Source organism: Sarcophilus harrisii, chromosome 1, assembly GCF_902635505.1.
Source record: "Sarcophilus harrisii chromosome 1, mSarHar1.11, whole genome shotgun sequence".
Lineage (NCBI taxonomy): Eukaryota > Metazoa > Chordata > Mammalia > Dasyuromorphia > Dasyuridae > Sarcophilus > Sarcophilus harrisii.
Window position 1 is genome coordinate 62621348 of NC_045426.1, and position 18414 is coordinate 62639761.

The following is an 18414-nucleotide window of genomic DNA, read 5'->3' on the forward strand; positions in this document are numbered from 1 at the left end:
TGAAAATCAAGAGTTGGGCTTAGATGGGTAGGAAATGTTCATAGGACCCAGTTCATGTCAATCTTGCTGGTTGGACTTACCCAAAGTCCTTTGCAATCAGAACTCAAAAGGTAATACCAGAAGGCAAAGCCATTTCACTATGGAAGACCAGTAGCTTGTTCTGACAAACACAAAGAGAAATATGGGAAGGGCTAGCTTTAAACAACATGGACCAGCCTGAGATACTAGGGAAGGGGTCAAGTAAGCATCACTGCAAAAGATTCACTACAAGAGGACTCAGTCCAGTTTCTCCAGGGCTGACTGCTTTCGGTTGCTGGCAGGTGGAGAAAATAAACCTATTGGGTACAGCAGCTTGTCCCAGTAGTATTTTTTCAGTGTAGGCAAGGGGCAAGAAGGCATAAGATGCCATCTGATTTTTCCTGTTTGACATCACCCTTGTTCCACTTATGGCATTTATCCTTCGGATCAATTGTAGACATTAGGGATAGAAGTCCCTAAGGTTCTGCCTTCTACCCAGAAGATATTCAAATCTGTGAAGTTTTAGAATTTAAAAAGAATCTTAAACACTTCATGAATGAGGAAATGAGGCCCAAAGTAGTTAAATTAAGGGAACATGCTAGAGAAAACAGCACAAAAGGTCCAAGGTCACAAGTCAATGGTCAAGATGGCAAAAACCAGATCTCCTCAGCTGAAAAGCATTCTTCTGCACCACCTGCTGAATATTAATATGCTCATTAACTTTGGATACTGATTAAATTCATAAAATGAATGCCCAGAACCATCCACCCCAAAGGAATCCCACATCAGTATTATATTGTGTGTAGATGGGGGGTAAGGGGGATGAGCAGTGGAATAAGGGGTACAGTCAGTCTGAGGAAAAATGTGATACTTGAAAAGCCCAATTTATTTAAAGGCCACGACAGTCTTCCTTTAAGGTCATCACGACAGAATGTTTGTTTCACCAGAGTACCAACTTGGCATCAGACCATCAAAAATGGGTTCCTGCCTGCCCCACTGAAGTGGCCAAAGTTCTTCCCTTCAGATTTAGGGCCTTCACTAGTATACATTTGGACTCTGTGAAAATTCCATTAATTCAATATTCAACAATATCACAGCTGGGAAGTGACCTTAAGGATCTAAACCTTTCAAATGGGAGAACTGAGGAAATGGGGATTTGTCTAAGGTGACATTATTCAGTAAGAAAGCCCAGATTCAAAGGTCTTCTGCCTCCCAAGTCCAGTCCTTTTGCTTCTGTAGGAGGCCCCAAGCTTCATTAAAGGAGAATCAGCTGGAATCCACATTGGATGTGACATCTGCATTCAAAGTTTCCATATGCCAGGTAAAATTCCCACTCTTCCCATTATCCTCTATTCTTCCCCTTGCACCTTGCCAGATTTAGGATTTCCTAAGACCCAATAAAGTCTCACAGGCTATTTTCAATATCCCTTAGCCTACCTTTGTCCTAATCAATCCAACTTCCAACTCAGGCCCGTGGCCCCTCCAGATGAAAATTCAGCTTCAAGCAGGATGAGTGGTACGGACAACGCATTGGTCTTGGGAGTTGGAAGACCAGGAATTGGGGCACTAACCATCTTACCTTTGCAAACCTTACTTCCCACCCCCCACAAGGTTATGAGGAAAGTAGTAAATCCAAAGGTGCTGGAAAAATATGTCAGCTCCCAGGAATTGTTGGCTTTGGGATTCCAGATGCCTCCTCTCCGAGGCCCAGGAGTCCATGGTGCCGGCCAGCAGCTGAGGGCAAACTTAGTACAATCCTACCGCCGGAGTCACTTGTTTACTCCTAGTTCCCTTGGCAGCATAGCAGAAAGAGCAATGTATTCCAAGTCAGATGGACTGAATCCTGGCTCCAATTCCTGCCCAGATGAATCTGAGTCTCACATCTTTAGGCCTCAGTTTTTCCATCTATAAAAGGGTTAGACTAGGTGATCTCTAAATAAAGTTAAATAAAGTCCCTTATATTTGTAATACCAGGATCCTTTGAATACGTGAAATTAGAGAGGCTTAAAGGTCTGAGTTTCCAACAAAGACCACCTTGGAAACTTGGAGTTGGTAGACCTAAGGCTTTCTATGTTTTTACAGCCAGAGGTTTCCTGTACCCAATTATAGCTACCATTGATGTAAGCCCTTTATAGCTACCATTGATGTAGAAAGCTTTCAAAGTCCTTTACATAAATCAGCTCTTTGGGCTATTAATCATCATCCTGAGTTAAGACTACCTGTGTTCTTAGCCCCCACTTTATAGATGAACAGATTCAGAAGAGTTTACTCAACTCAGGGCCATACAAGTGTCTGGATTCAAAATTAGGTCTTTTCTCAGGGACAAAATAGCCCCTGCACTCCTCCACATTGCCCTTTGGCAAAAATTCAGCATTTCTACCCCTTAGATAACAGGAAAGTAGCTGAAACCAGAAAAAACAAATGATCCTACCTAAATTCAAATACCAAAGTCCTAACCTACTAGCAGGCAATATTGGGTGAGGAAACCTGAAATATTTTACTTTTTTAAACTTTGATCTAAGTTTACTTAGATTCCATGGACTTGATACAAGAGCATTTGATATGAATCAGTAAATAACATTCCTTGTTTTGCCTCCTTGGTAAGGACTGCAAAATGGGGGTTCATGCAACAAGTTGTGTTTCCTTTGTAAGCTCCACAAAATTTGATTTTTTAATGATGTAAATCAGTCTCAGTTCAGGAACTGTTTCAGTCTCTCATCAACTATGTTACAGATAATCATTCCTACACTAGGCTGGTGGTATAATCTCTTTCCTTAGCCAAAACTTCCCTAGGTTTTAGAATAGCATTAAGAAAAAAAAAAAAAAAAAACCTCATCTTGTTTCCCAAGATGGAAGGTGTTGTATTCTGTGCAGTTGTTTTTAATTTCTCCTCAACACACACACCAAGTCACACTCTCCTTGGCCATCCTTTTTTAACCAGCAACTAAAACAATGGTACTACGGTCTGTGGATGTCCAGGACCTTTCACAGATTGTTCCTCTCCAACAAACTCCTGAGCACGTCCAGGGAGCAATGGTCAGGCACACTGTGGTTTTACAGGATGACTTTCACTCGACAGAGGAAGAAACTGAGGTCTAAGGAGGCAAAATGGTCATCACTCCTCACTTTCCTAAAGGTTCTCTGGGATAGATATGACTATTAAAGATGGAGCAAGACCACATACTTAGAATTCTGAGAGATTATGGGTGAAAAACACTTTGCAGCCTTTAAAGTACAGGGTCAAATGCCAAGCTATGACTGTTATTACTACAGATATCACGACCATTCTTGCTACTGTTACTTCAACCAGATCAATAAGGCAGAAAACTGCAGAAACACCGTTCTGTACAAAACCTGAAATATTTTACTTTTTTAAACTTTGATCTAAGTTTACTTAGATTCCATGGACTTGATACAAGAGCATTTGATATGAATCAGTAAATAAAACACTGTAATAGCCACAATAAACTTTGTTAGAAATGTACATGTTGCGGAAAAAAAATAATTAAAAAAAAATAGCTTGATGCCTGGATTAGATTAATATAAATGCTGGACAAAGAACAGTGTCAAAGGAAGCTTTAAAAACACCTGTTTGGATTAAGTCTGGGGCCCCATTAGACTAACTCTTCTATCTTTCCCAGTCTTTCTAGCCCATGTCCCACTCGAACAGGATGTGGGTTAGTTAATAAGGCCTCAGTTGTTTCCTGTAGCTGTTTTCTCATGGACATTTCATCCAGGTAATGGGTATATAAACAAAGCTCATAAGAAATATACAAATATAAAAAGCTACAAACATTAATAAATTACATCATCACAAAACACAGAAACACTTCACAAGGTGCTAGTAAAATAACTGTATCCCCCCCCTCATCATACAAGAATGAAAACAAAGAGCTGGTATTAAAGTTGAAGAGTCCTCTTCAAAATGTGTCTTAAATAGATTTCTTTTTGTACTATTTGATTCTGTATAAGACTGCACCGACGTGACTTGTTTTTCAGGCAATACCTAATTCCAAAGGGGGAAAAAAAAAACGGAAAAATAAAAAAAACAAAAAACAAAAACAAAAAAAGGAATTTTTTTTTTTAAAAGAATCAAACGAAAATACAACAGTTTATCATACTCGGCAAAAAACTCGTATAAATGTTAATGAAGTATTCTATAGAAAGGAATTTCTAAAGATACTTTTACTCTTATAAAAAGAAGTCATTTTAAAAAGCTATTTACAAGCTACATTCTATGAAAAATATGCCTTAGGAAAACACATCTAAAATGAAAAGACGGGATTGCCTGAGAAACAAATACCACCCCACCCCCCTCAGTGTTTATGTGCAGACAAGCCGCTTAATGGAAGATAAAAGCACTCTACACCAAACGCTAAGAGTTAAAAAGACAAAAATATCCAGTCAAATTGTCAATCAGCCCAACGTCGGCCCTGACCGGACCGCCAGACCCCCGCAGGCCTGCTAGTGCAGCCCCCTCCTCAGACTTCAGCCCGCTTTATCTAGTAACAAGTGCTTTGAGGTGCTCGGCGGACACCGGCGGGGGAGGCGCGCCCGCAGGGGCCGGCTTCCCTGTAGCCCCTCAGCCCCATCCAGCTGGGCGGGGCTCATGGGGGGCGGGGGGGATGCTCCCCCGCTTGTCCTGGTACCTCGCGCGGCCTCAGTTTCTAGGGAGCTTCTCTCTCAAGCTCTGGAGAACACCAAGCCTTAGCTAAGAAGCTACGCGCCCGGGGGACCCCTCCCCCGGCTCCACATTCGCCATCCGCCCAGCCCAGTCTCCATCCCGCAGCTACGGCTGGGCGGAGTACCACCAGCGCCCAAGGGTCTCCCCGCGGCCCCCAAACCCGTCCCTAAGCCTGTGCAGAGACAGACAGCGCTCTCGTCTCCAAGGTGGTCTCCTAATTCCAAGTGCTTCTGTGCAGTTAATACCCTTCGTTCCCCCCTGCAGTCAAACCTCCTAACAGGGAAGAACTGAACTCGGAAATCAAGTTGAGTGCTTTCGGCATTTGTCTGAAAATGACTTGGGGAGAAAAAAGAAAGGGAAAAAAAAAGAACGGAGCGTCCCTTCTCTCTTTTTCTGTTTTCTTTTGTTAACCTCTGGCTAGCGCCAGCATTTTACCAACTCCGACCTCCTTTCCAAGCTCCGTACCCAGATGCCTCTGGCGTTGGTCCACACTTCCTTTTTCAAAGGGAGTGTGCTCCAGACTGACAGCATCTCTTCAAGCAAAACAACCTTGCACTTGGGAACACGTTCAAGGGATACTCTCCTAAGACTGGAATGGTCCTCAAATTCTTGGGTTAACTTTTTGCGAAATGGTCACTCTCAGCAACTTGAGAACGGACGTCTATATTAAAAAATATTTATAGCAGTGCTCTGTACACTCTGACTGCTGAAAGTTAAAAACAACTATTTTGAGTGGTGACAAAAAGTTAACTGGGGTCCTCCCTAGGATGAAGCGCAGTAACTACGGCAGTCCTCCAAGAGCTGAAGATTTAGTGTTGGCTCAGGAAGAAGTCCTGGGCTGGGGAGAAAAGTCCTGGTCTCTCCAATATTAAAGAAGGAGCTTCCCATTCCGGTGTATTTTCAAAATCTTCCCCAGCCTCTGTTTGGCTGTCGCCATGCCTTTTTTCGTGCGTTTTCCTGGGGAAAGAAAAAGATGCAATAAAGACTGTCAGCCTTTCCCACGCTTCAGGACCACGGAGCCAACCAACTTGCTGTCTGGAAGGCTCTCCAGAAAAAGCCTCCACCTTCCAAGAGGGAGGTTAGAGATCCACTGGTCCACACAGAGCCGGCCTGCCTGGTGCTTCATGGGAACCCTGGACAGAGGCACTCTGGAGGTTCAAATGCACTTACAGCCCTCTCTCCATTGCATTGTCCAGAGGCACAGATGCCCGGCTCATTTGAATTTAGCTTTGGGATGGGCTTTTGTCATTGAATTTGGATACCGGCCTTCTGCAGTTCAGGAATTTCACAACACTATAGAAAGGCTAGAATGAGAGTAAACAGAGATAGTGTCGATGTTAAATAAAGACTTCAATTAAACAAAGTAGGTGATAATGTTGACAAGAACTCAAAAGTAAGATTTGCCAGAATAAGGGCCCAAGTGATAGTCAATACCCCAGCAATGATCGAGTTCATTACACTGTGCTAGCCAGTTGTGGATAACAGCAGCCAAAAAGATCACAACGCAGGAAGAGAGCAGTTACAAGAGTCTGGAGGCAGAGACGTCAAAGCCACAGAAGACCCCGTGCAGGGCAACTACAGTGCCCTCAGGGGCAGGGGCAAATTAGGAAACTGGATAAAGGTAACGAGATCCCCTTCAGGCTGGAAAGGCTGAAAAGGAATATAGGTTCATAGGTCTACATTTAAAGAGGAGAAAACTGTAAGCCAGAGAATTTAAGAGACTTGCTCAATAGCTTAAGTGATAATAAATGCCAACCCAAACCCTCGGACAACAAATCTAGGCCCCTTTGGATTGCACGGTGATGTCTTTCTGCAAATGAGCAGAACCTTGAACACAAGGGGCTCGCTTTGAAACAGAAAGAGATAAAGGTGGGAGTAGTAAAACAAATTCCGTCTCACAGTCTTAACCTTCTTGGGGTAATGGTACTCCTTATAATTAATACCCCAGAGACCAAATCCAGGCTGTGTATGCAGTAGGCACTGAATAAATGTTTGCTGATTGATTGGAGACGTGTAGGATTACAGGTTTCGAGCTAGAAGACACACCAGAGGTCACATCCAAACCTCTCATATTACAGATGAGGAAACTCAAGCTTAGAGACAGACTTGCCTGGGGCCATAGAACTAGTATCTAAAGTGGGATTCCCAGGGAGCCCTGGTGAGCGCCAAAGCTAAACGCTACATCATTGCCTCAGGCCAGTGGGGCCTTGGGCAAATCACTTCACTTCAGGGCCTTTTATCATCATCTGTAAGAGGAGAGGGTCCCTTCTGTGCTGTGACTTCTGAGACTCAGCCAGGAGTGTTCTGGCCTCAGTGCATATGTACTTCAGAAACCATCAACTGCCACAAGTCAGCACTTAATTTAGTGTTTGTTGACTGCCTGGACTTAAGAAAGTAATGGTGCTTTTTATTCTCTCTTTCAGACACTCTACCAGGCGTCCTCAAACTTTTTAAATAGGGGGCCAGTTCACTGTCCCTCAGACTGTTGCAGGGCCGGACTACAGTAAAAACAAAAACTTTGTTTTGTGGGCCTTTAAATAAAGAAACTTCATAACCCTGGGTAAGGGGGATAAGCGTCCTCAGCTGCCGCATCTGGCCCGCAGGCTGTAGATTAAGGACCCCTGCTCTAAACCATCCCCATGGATATGAGTTTTCTTAGCAAAGATACCAGAGGGATTTGCATTTCCTAGTCCAATGGGGGCCCATTTTACAGACGAGGAGCTCAGGCAAGCAGGGGTTAAGTTACTTAGTGTTGAATTCATGTTTTCCTGACTCCAGGTCTGGTGCTCTATCCACCTTAATCCATGTTAATAATGGAACTAAACCTAAAACTGTGTTTTACAATTTTTTTTAAATGGTGGGTTGTTAAACATTTACCAGCACATTGCTGTCAGGGGATCCTTCCTTGCCTTACTGAGTTGCCATTTCCACAGCCAGACCTTCACAATTGGCTCTCAGGGAAGACCATGAACTATGCTCCAACTTTAATATCAATCCCTAAGGACTTTCTGGCAGGCTAGACCCAGAGGTGTCTGTGATGGGCTGCCTCCCTATATTATTCTTTCACATCTGGGTACAGTCCCTACTCTGTTCGCCTGCCTCCACAAGGGGACCTCCAGAAAAAGCAGCTCCCGGCCAGTGGCTGCGGGTGAGTTTGGCCATAGGCCAGCGCAGGCCCGGCAGCAGTCCATCTAGGCCCATTTACCCACCGGGGCATCTGAAAGAAGAACAAAGAAAATATTCCCCTTTGCTCTCTGGGTCCGGGCACTCCCCTTTTCTATCCTCCCCACAAAAAAAGCAGCAGCTGACATGTACTCTCAGAGAAAGCTGCAGGTGCTGTTTGTTTATGCTGTGGTTTGCCAAGTCAACTTTTAGTAAACACTCCCATCGTCTGAGAAGTAAGAGGGCATCAGGAAGGCAGTAGGCAACATCCTAACCTATAATCAAGCCCAGGGGCTCCCTCGCCATACAAGTAACGCTAGCTTGAATGTTCTTGGGCCTGGTATCCTTTTTTTAAAAAAAAAATTGGATTCAGCCTTCTTTCAAAACAGATCCACAGAGCCAACTCTGTTCTCATAATCATCATTAATGAACATTTACTGAGTGTCTATTGGAGGTGTTCCTCCACTGCAGGAGAAATGAGAGTGCAAAGACTTAGTGCTGGGAGGAACTTGAGAAGATGACTGATTCAACCCCTTCCATTTTATAGATTGCCAAAGGGAAGGAACCAATAACCTCGGATCTTGATTGCTTGGTGTTCAAAGTTGTCTAACACACTCTAAATACATGCTCACAGATACAATGATTGAACTCAGGGCTGACTAATGGGCAAAATCTCTGCACTTTAACCCTGTGGCCTAAAAATATTTCCAAAATGTTTTTGCCTGTTTTCCTGCCATTGAAGGCTAAGAAGCCTGATTGAATGAATCCCTATTTGAAAGGGAGGAGGGAGAGGAACAGAAGAGGATATTGTATGTCTTCAGAGGTTTCTTCAGAGGTGAAGTTTGTTCAGATCTGAAGGTGGAAACAATTAGTTGACTGTGAGGGCAGAATGGCATATATATATATATATATATATATATATGTTTTTTCTTTTTAGAGATAGTCACTCAATTGACACTTATTAAGCGCCTACTACATGCCAGATACTGATAGGCAGTGGGTGATGGTATTGATCGTTTTGATTTTTTTTCCTTTTTTTGCAGTCAGGGAAAGTTTGTCAGAAAGTTTATGGGATGGTATCTGTCCAAAAATGAACTGATAGAAACTTTTTTTTAATGTAAAACCAGAGTGTTAGGGCTAAAAGCAGCCTTCAATGTCATTCAGTCCCCACATCCTCACTTAGAAATAAGAGAAAGCGAATGACATTGTTGAGATGTGTACTGAAGTCTAAATGGCCTGGAAGCAAAGAGTAGGGGTATTTTTAAAAATTAAATCTCTATTCTGAGCTACTTTTATTATTATTTGTCTCTTTCTTTTAAAAACATCATAAACTACCAGAGGCTAAACCTCCCCCCTGTCTCCTCCATTTCCCCCCACTATGCCATCTCTTTCTCTCACCTTTCTTAATGTCTATTATCAAAACTCAAGTTGTTCCCTTACAGAGGTCCTGGGTGAAAACCAGCATAAAATGTTGGATGATAACAACAAACAACTGGTCGGAAGCCTGAGACACTGAGCTTTTTGCCACTTTGATTGCATGTTTAAAATTTCTAGAATCTAAATATTATAATTTAAGTCACAAATAAAAAAATTCTCAAATTTGTAAAATATTCAACTTGACAAGCATTCATTACACATCTACTGAATGCAAAGCATGTTCCTCAGCACCAAAAGATGCTTTTGGATGAGACATAGTCTCTGCCCTTATGGAACTTAATTTAGAATCCCACCTCAGACCCTGGGCAAAGTCACAAAACTGCTCTCAGCCTCAAGTTCCTAATCTGTAAAATGGGGATAATAACTGAACCCAGCTCACAAGGTTGAGGACCAGTAAGATAATATGTGCAAGGCACTTTGCAAACCTTGAAGTATGTAAATGCTAGTTATTAGTCCTTAGGAGATTTTCCTCATTCTCCATTGTACATCTCCCATTCTAGGTTATCTTAGATCTTTATTTATTTTACTTTCCCCTACCCCAAGTTAGAATATGAATTTCTTAAGATTGAAGATCATGCCTTACTGCATATACCTCCTTCTAGCATCTAGTACAGTGTCTTGCACCATTAGGCATTTAAAGAATAAATGAACTTATTGAATGAATGAATGAACACAGAAATTCCTACTTTAGATTAAATATAAAATCCTTGACAATATGAAATCTTTCAATATCAAACAAATATAAATATCACCTCCTAAATGAGGAATGTGGAAGGGGAAAAAAAATGCAGGATGATGAGTTAAGGACCAAAAATCAGCTGGAAGTCCTTTGCTTGAAGTAGAAACCAAGTATCTTTACCCACCATAGGCTCCAGAAGCTAATGAGAAAAAAGCTGATGGGTCCTGGCTCAGGGGTCTCCCTCCTCCCTCTTCTTTTGCCCCTAGGGTCCTAGGCCTTTGACCCACCTTGAAGCCAAAAATGGCTTTGCTGAAGACAATGGAAAACCTCAGAAGAAACTTGGTCAAGCTGCTCCTTCATTGACTATCTACAGTCCTAACTGTGGCAGCTATGGAGAGGAAGCTCAGCAGTTGAAGCAGAAACTTATTTTGGGGAGGGGTTAGCACTGGACCACCTAAGTTAGTACCTCCTAGCTGATGTGCTATCACAGGAAAAAAAAAACAACAACAAAAAACAAAAGGAGTAGGTCACAAGGGAAATGGCCTGTCTCCAGGAGGGCACAAACTCTAGCACCGAACTCTCCATCTTCCCTAGGAGAATGCAGAGCTCTGCTCTGTTACCTGTGAAGAGAGAAAGAGAAAGAGAAAGAATTCTTTTAAGGTAGCACAGGCCATGAGAGATCATACCTTTGGCAGCTGCATTATTCTGGGATGACGAGGACGGCCTCCTCTGGGTGAGGAAGACTCCAGGTGCCATGGGCTGGGAGCCTCGAGTGACCTGGGCCCCTCCAAAGGTGCTGGCTCCTGCTGTATACTCGTGGTCAGTGAGGCTGCTGCTATGGGACTCCAGCTTGGGTTCAGGCGAGCTGCTCTCCTGAGAGACCTTATTAGTGTTGTTCGGTGACAATTTCTTTTTGGTATTTTTCTTCTTCCTGCCTTTTTGCTCCTCCTTTGAACAAAGCACATGGTCATTGTAAGCCAATCTCTAGACATATTTAAAAAATTCCACTCCCTCAGTGATATATAAGGTTGTGAGGTGACAAGGCTGATTTATTGGTGGAGAATAGGATCAGCAATACTAGGAAGGGACCCTTAGGACTCAGGGGAGGGATCACTCTCCTTGACAGTGATGGAACAATTATCAAGGCTTCCTATGCATTGTGGTCCCAGACTTGGGACACAGGATTTTATTACTGAAGAGTGACACTGAAACAGGTGGGATGATACAGGGAATGAACAATGGGAATGGTTTACTGTACTTCTTTCATTTTTTGTTTTATTTTTTTTCTTTCTTGTGATTCTTCCCTTTTGTTCTGAGTCTTCTTTCACAACATGGTTATTGTAGTAATATGTTTAATATGATTCTTAATATATAACCTATATCAGAATACTTATCTTGGGGAGGGACAAGGGAAAGGAAGGAAGGAAAAATTGGAAATCAAAATCTTATAAAAGTAAATGTTAAACACTAAAAAAATTAATAAAAACTGATCTAAACAACAAATTTTTTTTTAAAAAAAAGAATGGTCTGCTGGAGTTTATGAATAATCCAAGAATTCAAAATGGAAAAAAAGAGGGTTCTTCCCTTCTTCCCCCCAGATCTTAAGAAGTCAAGCATTTCTCTCTCATTGACCACTAGGCTATTTTGTCTTTGAGCAGAGAAAAGAATTCAGTTTGGGGAAAAATATTAATAGTCCTATTCCAGCCAATCTCTCATCACAAAACTTGATCATATTTCTCAAATGTGGACAAGTCAAACCCAGGTCCTCAAATTCTAAATCTTGTGTGTGTGTGTGTGTGTGTGTGTGTGTGTGTGTTCTCCCCACTACTTCATAAATCCTTTCCTAAAAATCTAGGCTCTCCAGCCTGCAGAGGTCAAGAAGACCAATGGCTCCGGGAAAGCCAGTATTCATTCAATGAGATCTTAGATAACGGTATTTACTAGTGGAGTTCAAAAGCTCTCTTCCTCTGTCCTACCTCTTTTCTTGCTGAGGTGACTAGCAGAAATCCAATGCATGTCTCAGGTACAGAAAGATAGATCGATACCTTAGTCAAAGAATGTGACTATAAAGAGTGAATTTTTAGTCATTCTCCGAATCTCAAAATCCACCAGGAAATGACAGTAACAAGGATGACAATTGAGTTGATGCAGCGACTGAGGGAGCCATGAATTGGACGCAACCCAAGTTCAATCTCTCAAAATGTAGAACAGACACCACCAGGGGCCACTCAAAATGAGTAGAGTGATGATACCTGAGAGCTTCCTTGTGAGAAAGGATATGTTTGCAACCGGAGTCCTGAAGAATCAATCCATTTTTAGTGCAAGGTAGTCAGCATCCCACAAACATGCTGACATTTTTCCTCCAAGACCTTGTTTCAGAAAGTCCCTCACTTTCCCTTCCTAACAGAGCTGTGATAAGGAAATTCAGGGTGAGGTTGTGCCCCATCAGAGTCTGCACTGAATATTCAATGGCTTTGGGTGTCTGGGGCAGCACATGGGGTGGGAAGAGGGAGAGGAAAAATAATCAAACCTTTCACGAGTGCCGAGTCACATCATCCACCCCACGCCACCCTCCCCACACAACCTATTTCCGGATGGCTCTGGGAGTAACTCAGACGCCTCACCTGTTGGGACAGCTTGGCTGCGGCCGCCGCCAGCCCAGTCTCAATGGAAGCCACCCTCGTCCCTTCTCGAACAGGTCTATCTTGCCGAGGCACTGAAGGCCCAACCCTTGCTAAAGAGAAAAAAATGTGTCAATGTTCCAGCTATTCATTGGACCCACGAAGGTTGAGCCCACACTGCTGAGAACAGAGCAGGAAATCTCCTATTCCTCCTGTGCTTCAGCATCCCTAATCCAGACACTTTCGCAGGGAAGAGCTCTCAATGCTTGAAGGGAAACAATGCAGCTCTGAAGTCATAAAACTAATTGAGACAGCTCCTGGTCTTCCAGTCCTTTGTTATTTCCCACCCTCGCTGCAATCACTTCTAACTGATCCGAGAGCTGCCCTTGCCCTCACCAGAGCCCCCTGTTCTTCACCCAACACTTGACTAGAAAGATCAGATGTGAAAGTTCACATGGCCACCACACTGGCCATACAGGCAGACCCTTGACTGACTTCCCCTCCTTGTCCCTATCAGAAAGGCCAGTCAGCCAGGTAAAACTGTTCCAAAGGAACTCTGGGGGGAGTGAGGAGGCAGGGAAGAACTTGGGGTGAAGGGGAAGAAAAAAAAATGCCCCACCCATCCCATTTCTAATGACTCAGGAGGCCAAATGTCCACTGTTACCTGTCGGGCTGTATGGAGCATCGTCTGAGCTTTTTCTCTTTTTTGACCGAGACTTGAATATAGGATTATCTTCATCAGATTCCAGGGAGGGATAGACTAAATGAAGGCAAAAGAAACAAAGCCTCACTGAAAACCCAAGCATCCTTCCCTGCCATGAGCAGCCCCGAGACTGGCTGGACAGCACATCTCTCTACATCTAAGGGCTTCTACTCTAGACCAATTTCTTCCCTTGGAAACTTGGGAATGCAGGTCCAGCCCTTTCAGTCACTACAAGCAACCATACAGCATTATGTAAATACAAATTATGTTCCCAGCAGCATTTTACAGTAGTATAAGTCATTTATTTATGCCTTCCTAATTTACATATTCCCACAATGTATGTGTATATCTAAATCCTAGTATAAGTTATCTATTTATGTCTTCCCAATTTACATATTCCCACAATGTGTGTGTATATCTATATCCTTTTCTCTTAGTCATTTCTTTCTCGATTCCATGTGAGACTAATGTACTAACTTCTCACCACTGGCACCGATTTCTCAGAAATGCTTGGAAACCACCCCCATTTACCATGAAATGAGGGCTTCTAATTGTTCTTAAACCTACATGAATGCTTGGTGACTTCTTTAGTTTTATGGCTGCTTCACCAGTAACTGTACTTCCACTAAGGGGGTGACAAGGATCTTCACTGAGGTAGAAGTTCACAAACTAATGGGAGTTCACAAATAAACATGTACATACAAGCTACATATGGGGGAAATGGGAAATAATTTTTAAAAGGAAGATACTAAAATTAAAAAGGGATTGAGAGAGGCTTCCTGTGGAAGAGAGGATTTTAGTTGGGACTTAAAGGAAGGCAGTAAGTGGAGATAAGGAAGGAGTGTGTTTCAAGAATGGAGTGTCTTACTCACAGAACACGGAGTATCACTGAACTGAAGAGTATGTGATCAGGGAGCAAAAGTGTAAGATAGGAGGAAGCCAGGTTGTAAAGGACATTAAATTCTAAACAGAACATTTTGTATTTGATCCTGGAGGCAGCAGGAAGCCACTGGAGTTTAACTGAGGAGCAGAGGGATGAGAGGGCAAACTGTGGTCAGTTAAGTGTGGGCAAGCTAGCTACATTTCAGGTTTGCTGTCATGGATATTACTTTTCAAGCACAAGTTGGATTTGATGACCAATAAGGGCTTTTCCAACTCTGAAATCCTATAGTTCTCTGAATGCCCATGAGGCACAGAGCAAGGAAATAAGTCTTGTGCTTTCAAGAAACTACACAGTGGAGAATGAAAGCTGTGGGCTCAGCCCCTCCACTCAAGTTGTGTCTTTTTCCAAGGTCCTGGCCCCCATCTACTTCATATATCTTAAAAAATGTGCAATTCATTTTGTTTTCAGATTATGTCTGTCAAACTAATATGGTCCTAGAGCAACAGTATAATTCAGCCACTGAACCCAAATCTGCCAACCACCTGGACAATAAATCCAGCTTTTGTTAACCAAGCCTGAACATAGGAAAGGAAGACCATTAAAATCAATGGCATAACTATACCACTAACATGAGTTTCTGCGCCTAAAGCCCACCCTGATCCATTTCCACAGTGTCATCTACAAAGCCGGTCCCTGTAATGCTTTCAGAAGAGTTTTAAGATAATTAGCTGGTCCGATGGGCCTACAGGTGCTGTAATTGCCAAGTCACCACAAACTCTTCAAAAAGTCATCTTTCGAATATATACAGTTTCTAAAATAGAAATAAGTCTTGCTTGCCTTAACCTTCAGAGGATTCTAATTTTCACATTAATGTATTTCTATGTAGCAAACAGTGAAATCAGATATTAACTCCAGACCGTCACTATGGGTTTCAAGCCCGGGGGAGCCGGCAGCCACAATCTGGGACGTGGGGTTTTTATTACACGGCTCAGGATGTATACAGGACTCCTAGAGCAAAAGGTAAATGTCCCACATGTGGTCCCGTCCCCCACTTCGGAGCCTGACCTGCCTGGATCCTGCTGGAAGAGGGTCTTGGGTGTTGAACAGAGATTGCCTGAGGTGGGGTGGGAAAGGAGGAGGCCTTTGGTTGCGGGATTAGGAAGAAAGTAGCTGGGGAGCTCCAAGCTCTCTTTGGCAGTGACCTGAGCCCCACCGGCTCCACTGATAAGGCAAAACTCCTCAGGGAGAGCATGTTTATTAATGTTTTTACTAATTCAGAAACACTCTTTGTCAAATACAGGCCCACTGTGGAAAATGTTTCTTCCCAGAGTATCTGTCAGGAGATCATAGTTGTTGGCATATTATCTCCCCCAGGAGACAAGCTCCTGCTTGTGACTTGCTCAATCAGAAATATAAAAACCCAGATTCTTCACGGTGGGAAAGTTCCCTTTCTCTAGGATTCAATTTCTCGTTTGTAAAATGGGATAATGAGGGATATTCTGGCTTCAAAGTCAAACCTGGCTTAGTGGGTTATAGTATACAGTGCATAGTAATCCCAGAGGGGCAGATGGATGGCTCTGGGGACAGAACATCAGACCTGCCACAGACAGAGCTGTGTGACCCTGGACAAGTCACATACCCCCACCTGCCTCAGTTTCTCATCTTCTGTAGAAGGGGGACACATCGGGGAAAGAATCTGCAAATCACTCTAGAATCTAGGAAATCTTATGGACAAGGTCCATGGGGTCACCGAGTCAGATGTGACTGAATAACAACAATAATAACATACAAGGTATAAGTGATCATTTTTTAAAATTTGTAAGACTAATTAAAGCTAATATAATTCTATAATAACAAGAGGCAGCAAAGGACTTTCAGTAAGGAAGACCTACATTGTAATCCTGCCTTGGATACTTGGAGCTGTGTGACTCTGAGAAAGTTACCTTACTAGTCGGTGCCTCGGTTCCCTCCTCAGTTAAAAGTAGATAAGAGTAGCATCTGCTTTGCCAAGTTGGGGATCCAGTGAGAGAGTCTGGATATAGTGTGTGCTTTATAAATGGAGAACTGGCCCCAAAGGCAGAAAGCCTGGGCTCAGGGGCCACCTCTGGTAACCCCGGGCTGGGGAACCCCAGGCTTTACCTCTCGGTGGCCTGAATGTCTAAGATTCTAAGGGACAGGCCCTGGGGGGAGTGATCGGAATTGGAAGAGCGAGTTTCCTCACTTGGGAGTTCCCTCTGTCAGTCCAGACAAAATAATAAATCATCATAATCACCCTCATATCTCACAGGCTGGTTGTAGGGAGAATGCTCTGTAAAACTCAAAAGCGATTCTTTGAAGAGCCATTGTCTCAGAATGGTTTTTTCTGAGCTGACCACAGGAACCACGGACAGAAGGAGGAGATGGAGGAAAGGACCGTGGACTTGGAAGGACAAAGATCTGAACTCCAATCCTGCTTCTGCTCTTGATGTGCCTCATGAAATTCATCTAAGCTTTCTGTGCCTCAGTTTCCTTATCCCTTCCTGCTCTAACCCTCAGGTCACTCCCCAGCTAAAAATCCCCTAATTTTATAAACTAAGGATCCTAGAAGTTTAGAAAAGATTATAGATTTAGAGTTGGAAGAAGCCAATTTGTTTGACCATCCCCTCACCCTGCCACCATTTTAGAGAAGATAAAACTGTGGCCCAGGGAAACCAAGTGTCTACATCTCACAGGGAGTGTTAGAGGCAAAATGAGAATCCAGGACTCTCCACCCAGTGTCCCCCAGTTATCACAGGAGGCTGCTGAATCACTCTGAAGCAGGCTGAGGAAGAGGAGAGCTCTGGAGCTCCAGCTGGCTCTGTGGAGGGCCAAGCCTACCCTCCTCGAGATACAAACTGCCTCCGAGGAGCAGTAACCTCTTCACAGAAGAGGAAAAAGCAGCAAAGGCATCAAAGGTGGCAAAATGCAGGTGACTGAGAAGACCTGGGTCCTCTCCCAGGCCTGCCTCCGGCCAGCATGGCCTCCATGATCTCTGAGGCCCTTCTCTGCTTTTTAACAACCCGTGACTGAAACCCTCCCTTGGGTACGTATGTGGCAGGTCCACAGAGCAGCCCAGAATTAGAATCCTTCCCGAAGAGAATGCACTTCCAAAGGGAAATTCCCCTGAAGGAGGCAAAGAACTCTCTACTGGCTAGTGAAGAGGCTTGGGGGAGGGCCCCTTCAGTTTGGGCTCTTATTTCCTTAGCTCTGTGCCCGTGAGGAGAAGCAGGACCAAGAGATGCCCCAAACCCAAGGCTTTAACTGCCCTCCTCCTAAGCTGGACCCTCTAAGGCCCGGAGGGTGTAGGATCAATAAAAGCAAATAAAAAGCACACCTCCTGTCCCCCATCTCCAACTCTAGGGTTCAGAGGGCGAAGACTAGGGAAGCAGGGGAGACGGGAGAAGAGCTGCTACTCACCATAATCTGAGTCTTTGAAGCAGGCATCCAGGTGATCCTGGTCTTCCTCGTAGTCTTCAATGTCAATGCTGTTCTTTGTGCTTTTCTTCAAGAGCCGTTTCCCGGCACTCTTGTTGCTCCCTCCCCCATTCTTCTTCGAGTTCTGGGCTGAGATGGAATTGCTCTTTGCTTGGTTGGTGCCCCACGACGTCTGCAGGCAGGAGTCTGAAGACTGGAGGTTTGCCATGGACAACATTCCCTGAATAGCTTCCTGTGTGCTGGGGGAGGCAGGTGGCTGGCTGAGGGGGGCACAGGAAGAGATAAGGCACTCTCAGCTAATTGCAGAAATAATATTGCAAAAATAAATAGCCCCTTGGGTAGCCCAGGCAGGCTGGCGACTGGCGGGCGGCAGCGTCGGGTGGCAGGCAGACGGGGGAAGGCCTGGGGTTGGATTCCTCATGACAAGGTTGGTGCACCATACATGAAATCAACGGTTCGCAATTATGAAATCAAGGGCTCCCTGCTACAAATTAGAAAGCCTCAAATGCTTTAGTTCCATGATTAATCCCCTCCCCTACCTTTCATGACATCATACCCCCCAGGCTCAAGAGGCCAGACAGCCAAGCAAGAGCCACCCCCAAACTTCTGGGAAGGCGAGAGTTCTGGGACTCAAAAAGGGACAGTCTGGAGCCCAGCAAGGTTGGTAACTAAGAGAAAATAAAAGAGGAAGAGACAGAGACACAGAGAAACCAAAAGAGACAGGCAGGCCCAGGAGAAGAAAAGAATCTGGGGGAGAAATTCAGAGTAATAGAG

The 18414-nt window shown here is 43.9% G+C and overlaps 1 protein-coding gene across 2 annotated transcripts in view; it reads right to left on the reverse strand.

The window, feature by feature from the left end:
- Window positions 1-883: 883 nt before the first annotated feature.
- PHF2 (PHD finger protein 2) overlaps window positions 884-18414 on the reverse strand; it is a 190624-nt gene continuing 173093 nt past the window's right edge. The window contains exons 18-23 of one of the 2 annotated variants that reach the window (XR_004232575.1): window positions 17623-17900; window positions 13266-13361; window positions 12605-12714; window positions 10667-10928; window positions 3373-5659; window positions 884-2505 (exon numbers count right to left, since the gene is read on the reverse strand). Coding sequence is in view for 1 of the 2 variants with exons in the window: in XM_031956790.1 (XP_031812650.1) it covers window positions 5571-5659; window positions 10667-10928; window positions 12605-12714; window positions 13266-13361; window positions 17623-17900 (835 nt within the window). In the remaining variant the exon portion in view is untranslated. Of the gene's footprint in view, window positions 5660-10666; window positions 10929-12604; window positions 12715-13265; window positions 13362-17622; window positions 17901-18414 lie in introns of both variants that reach the window. The other variant, XM_031956790.1, reaches the window with a different exon arrangement.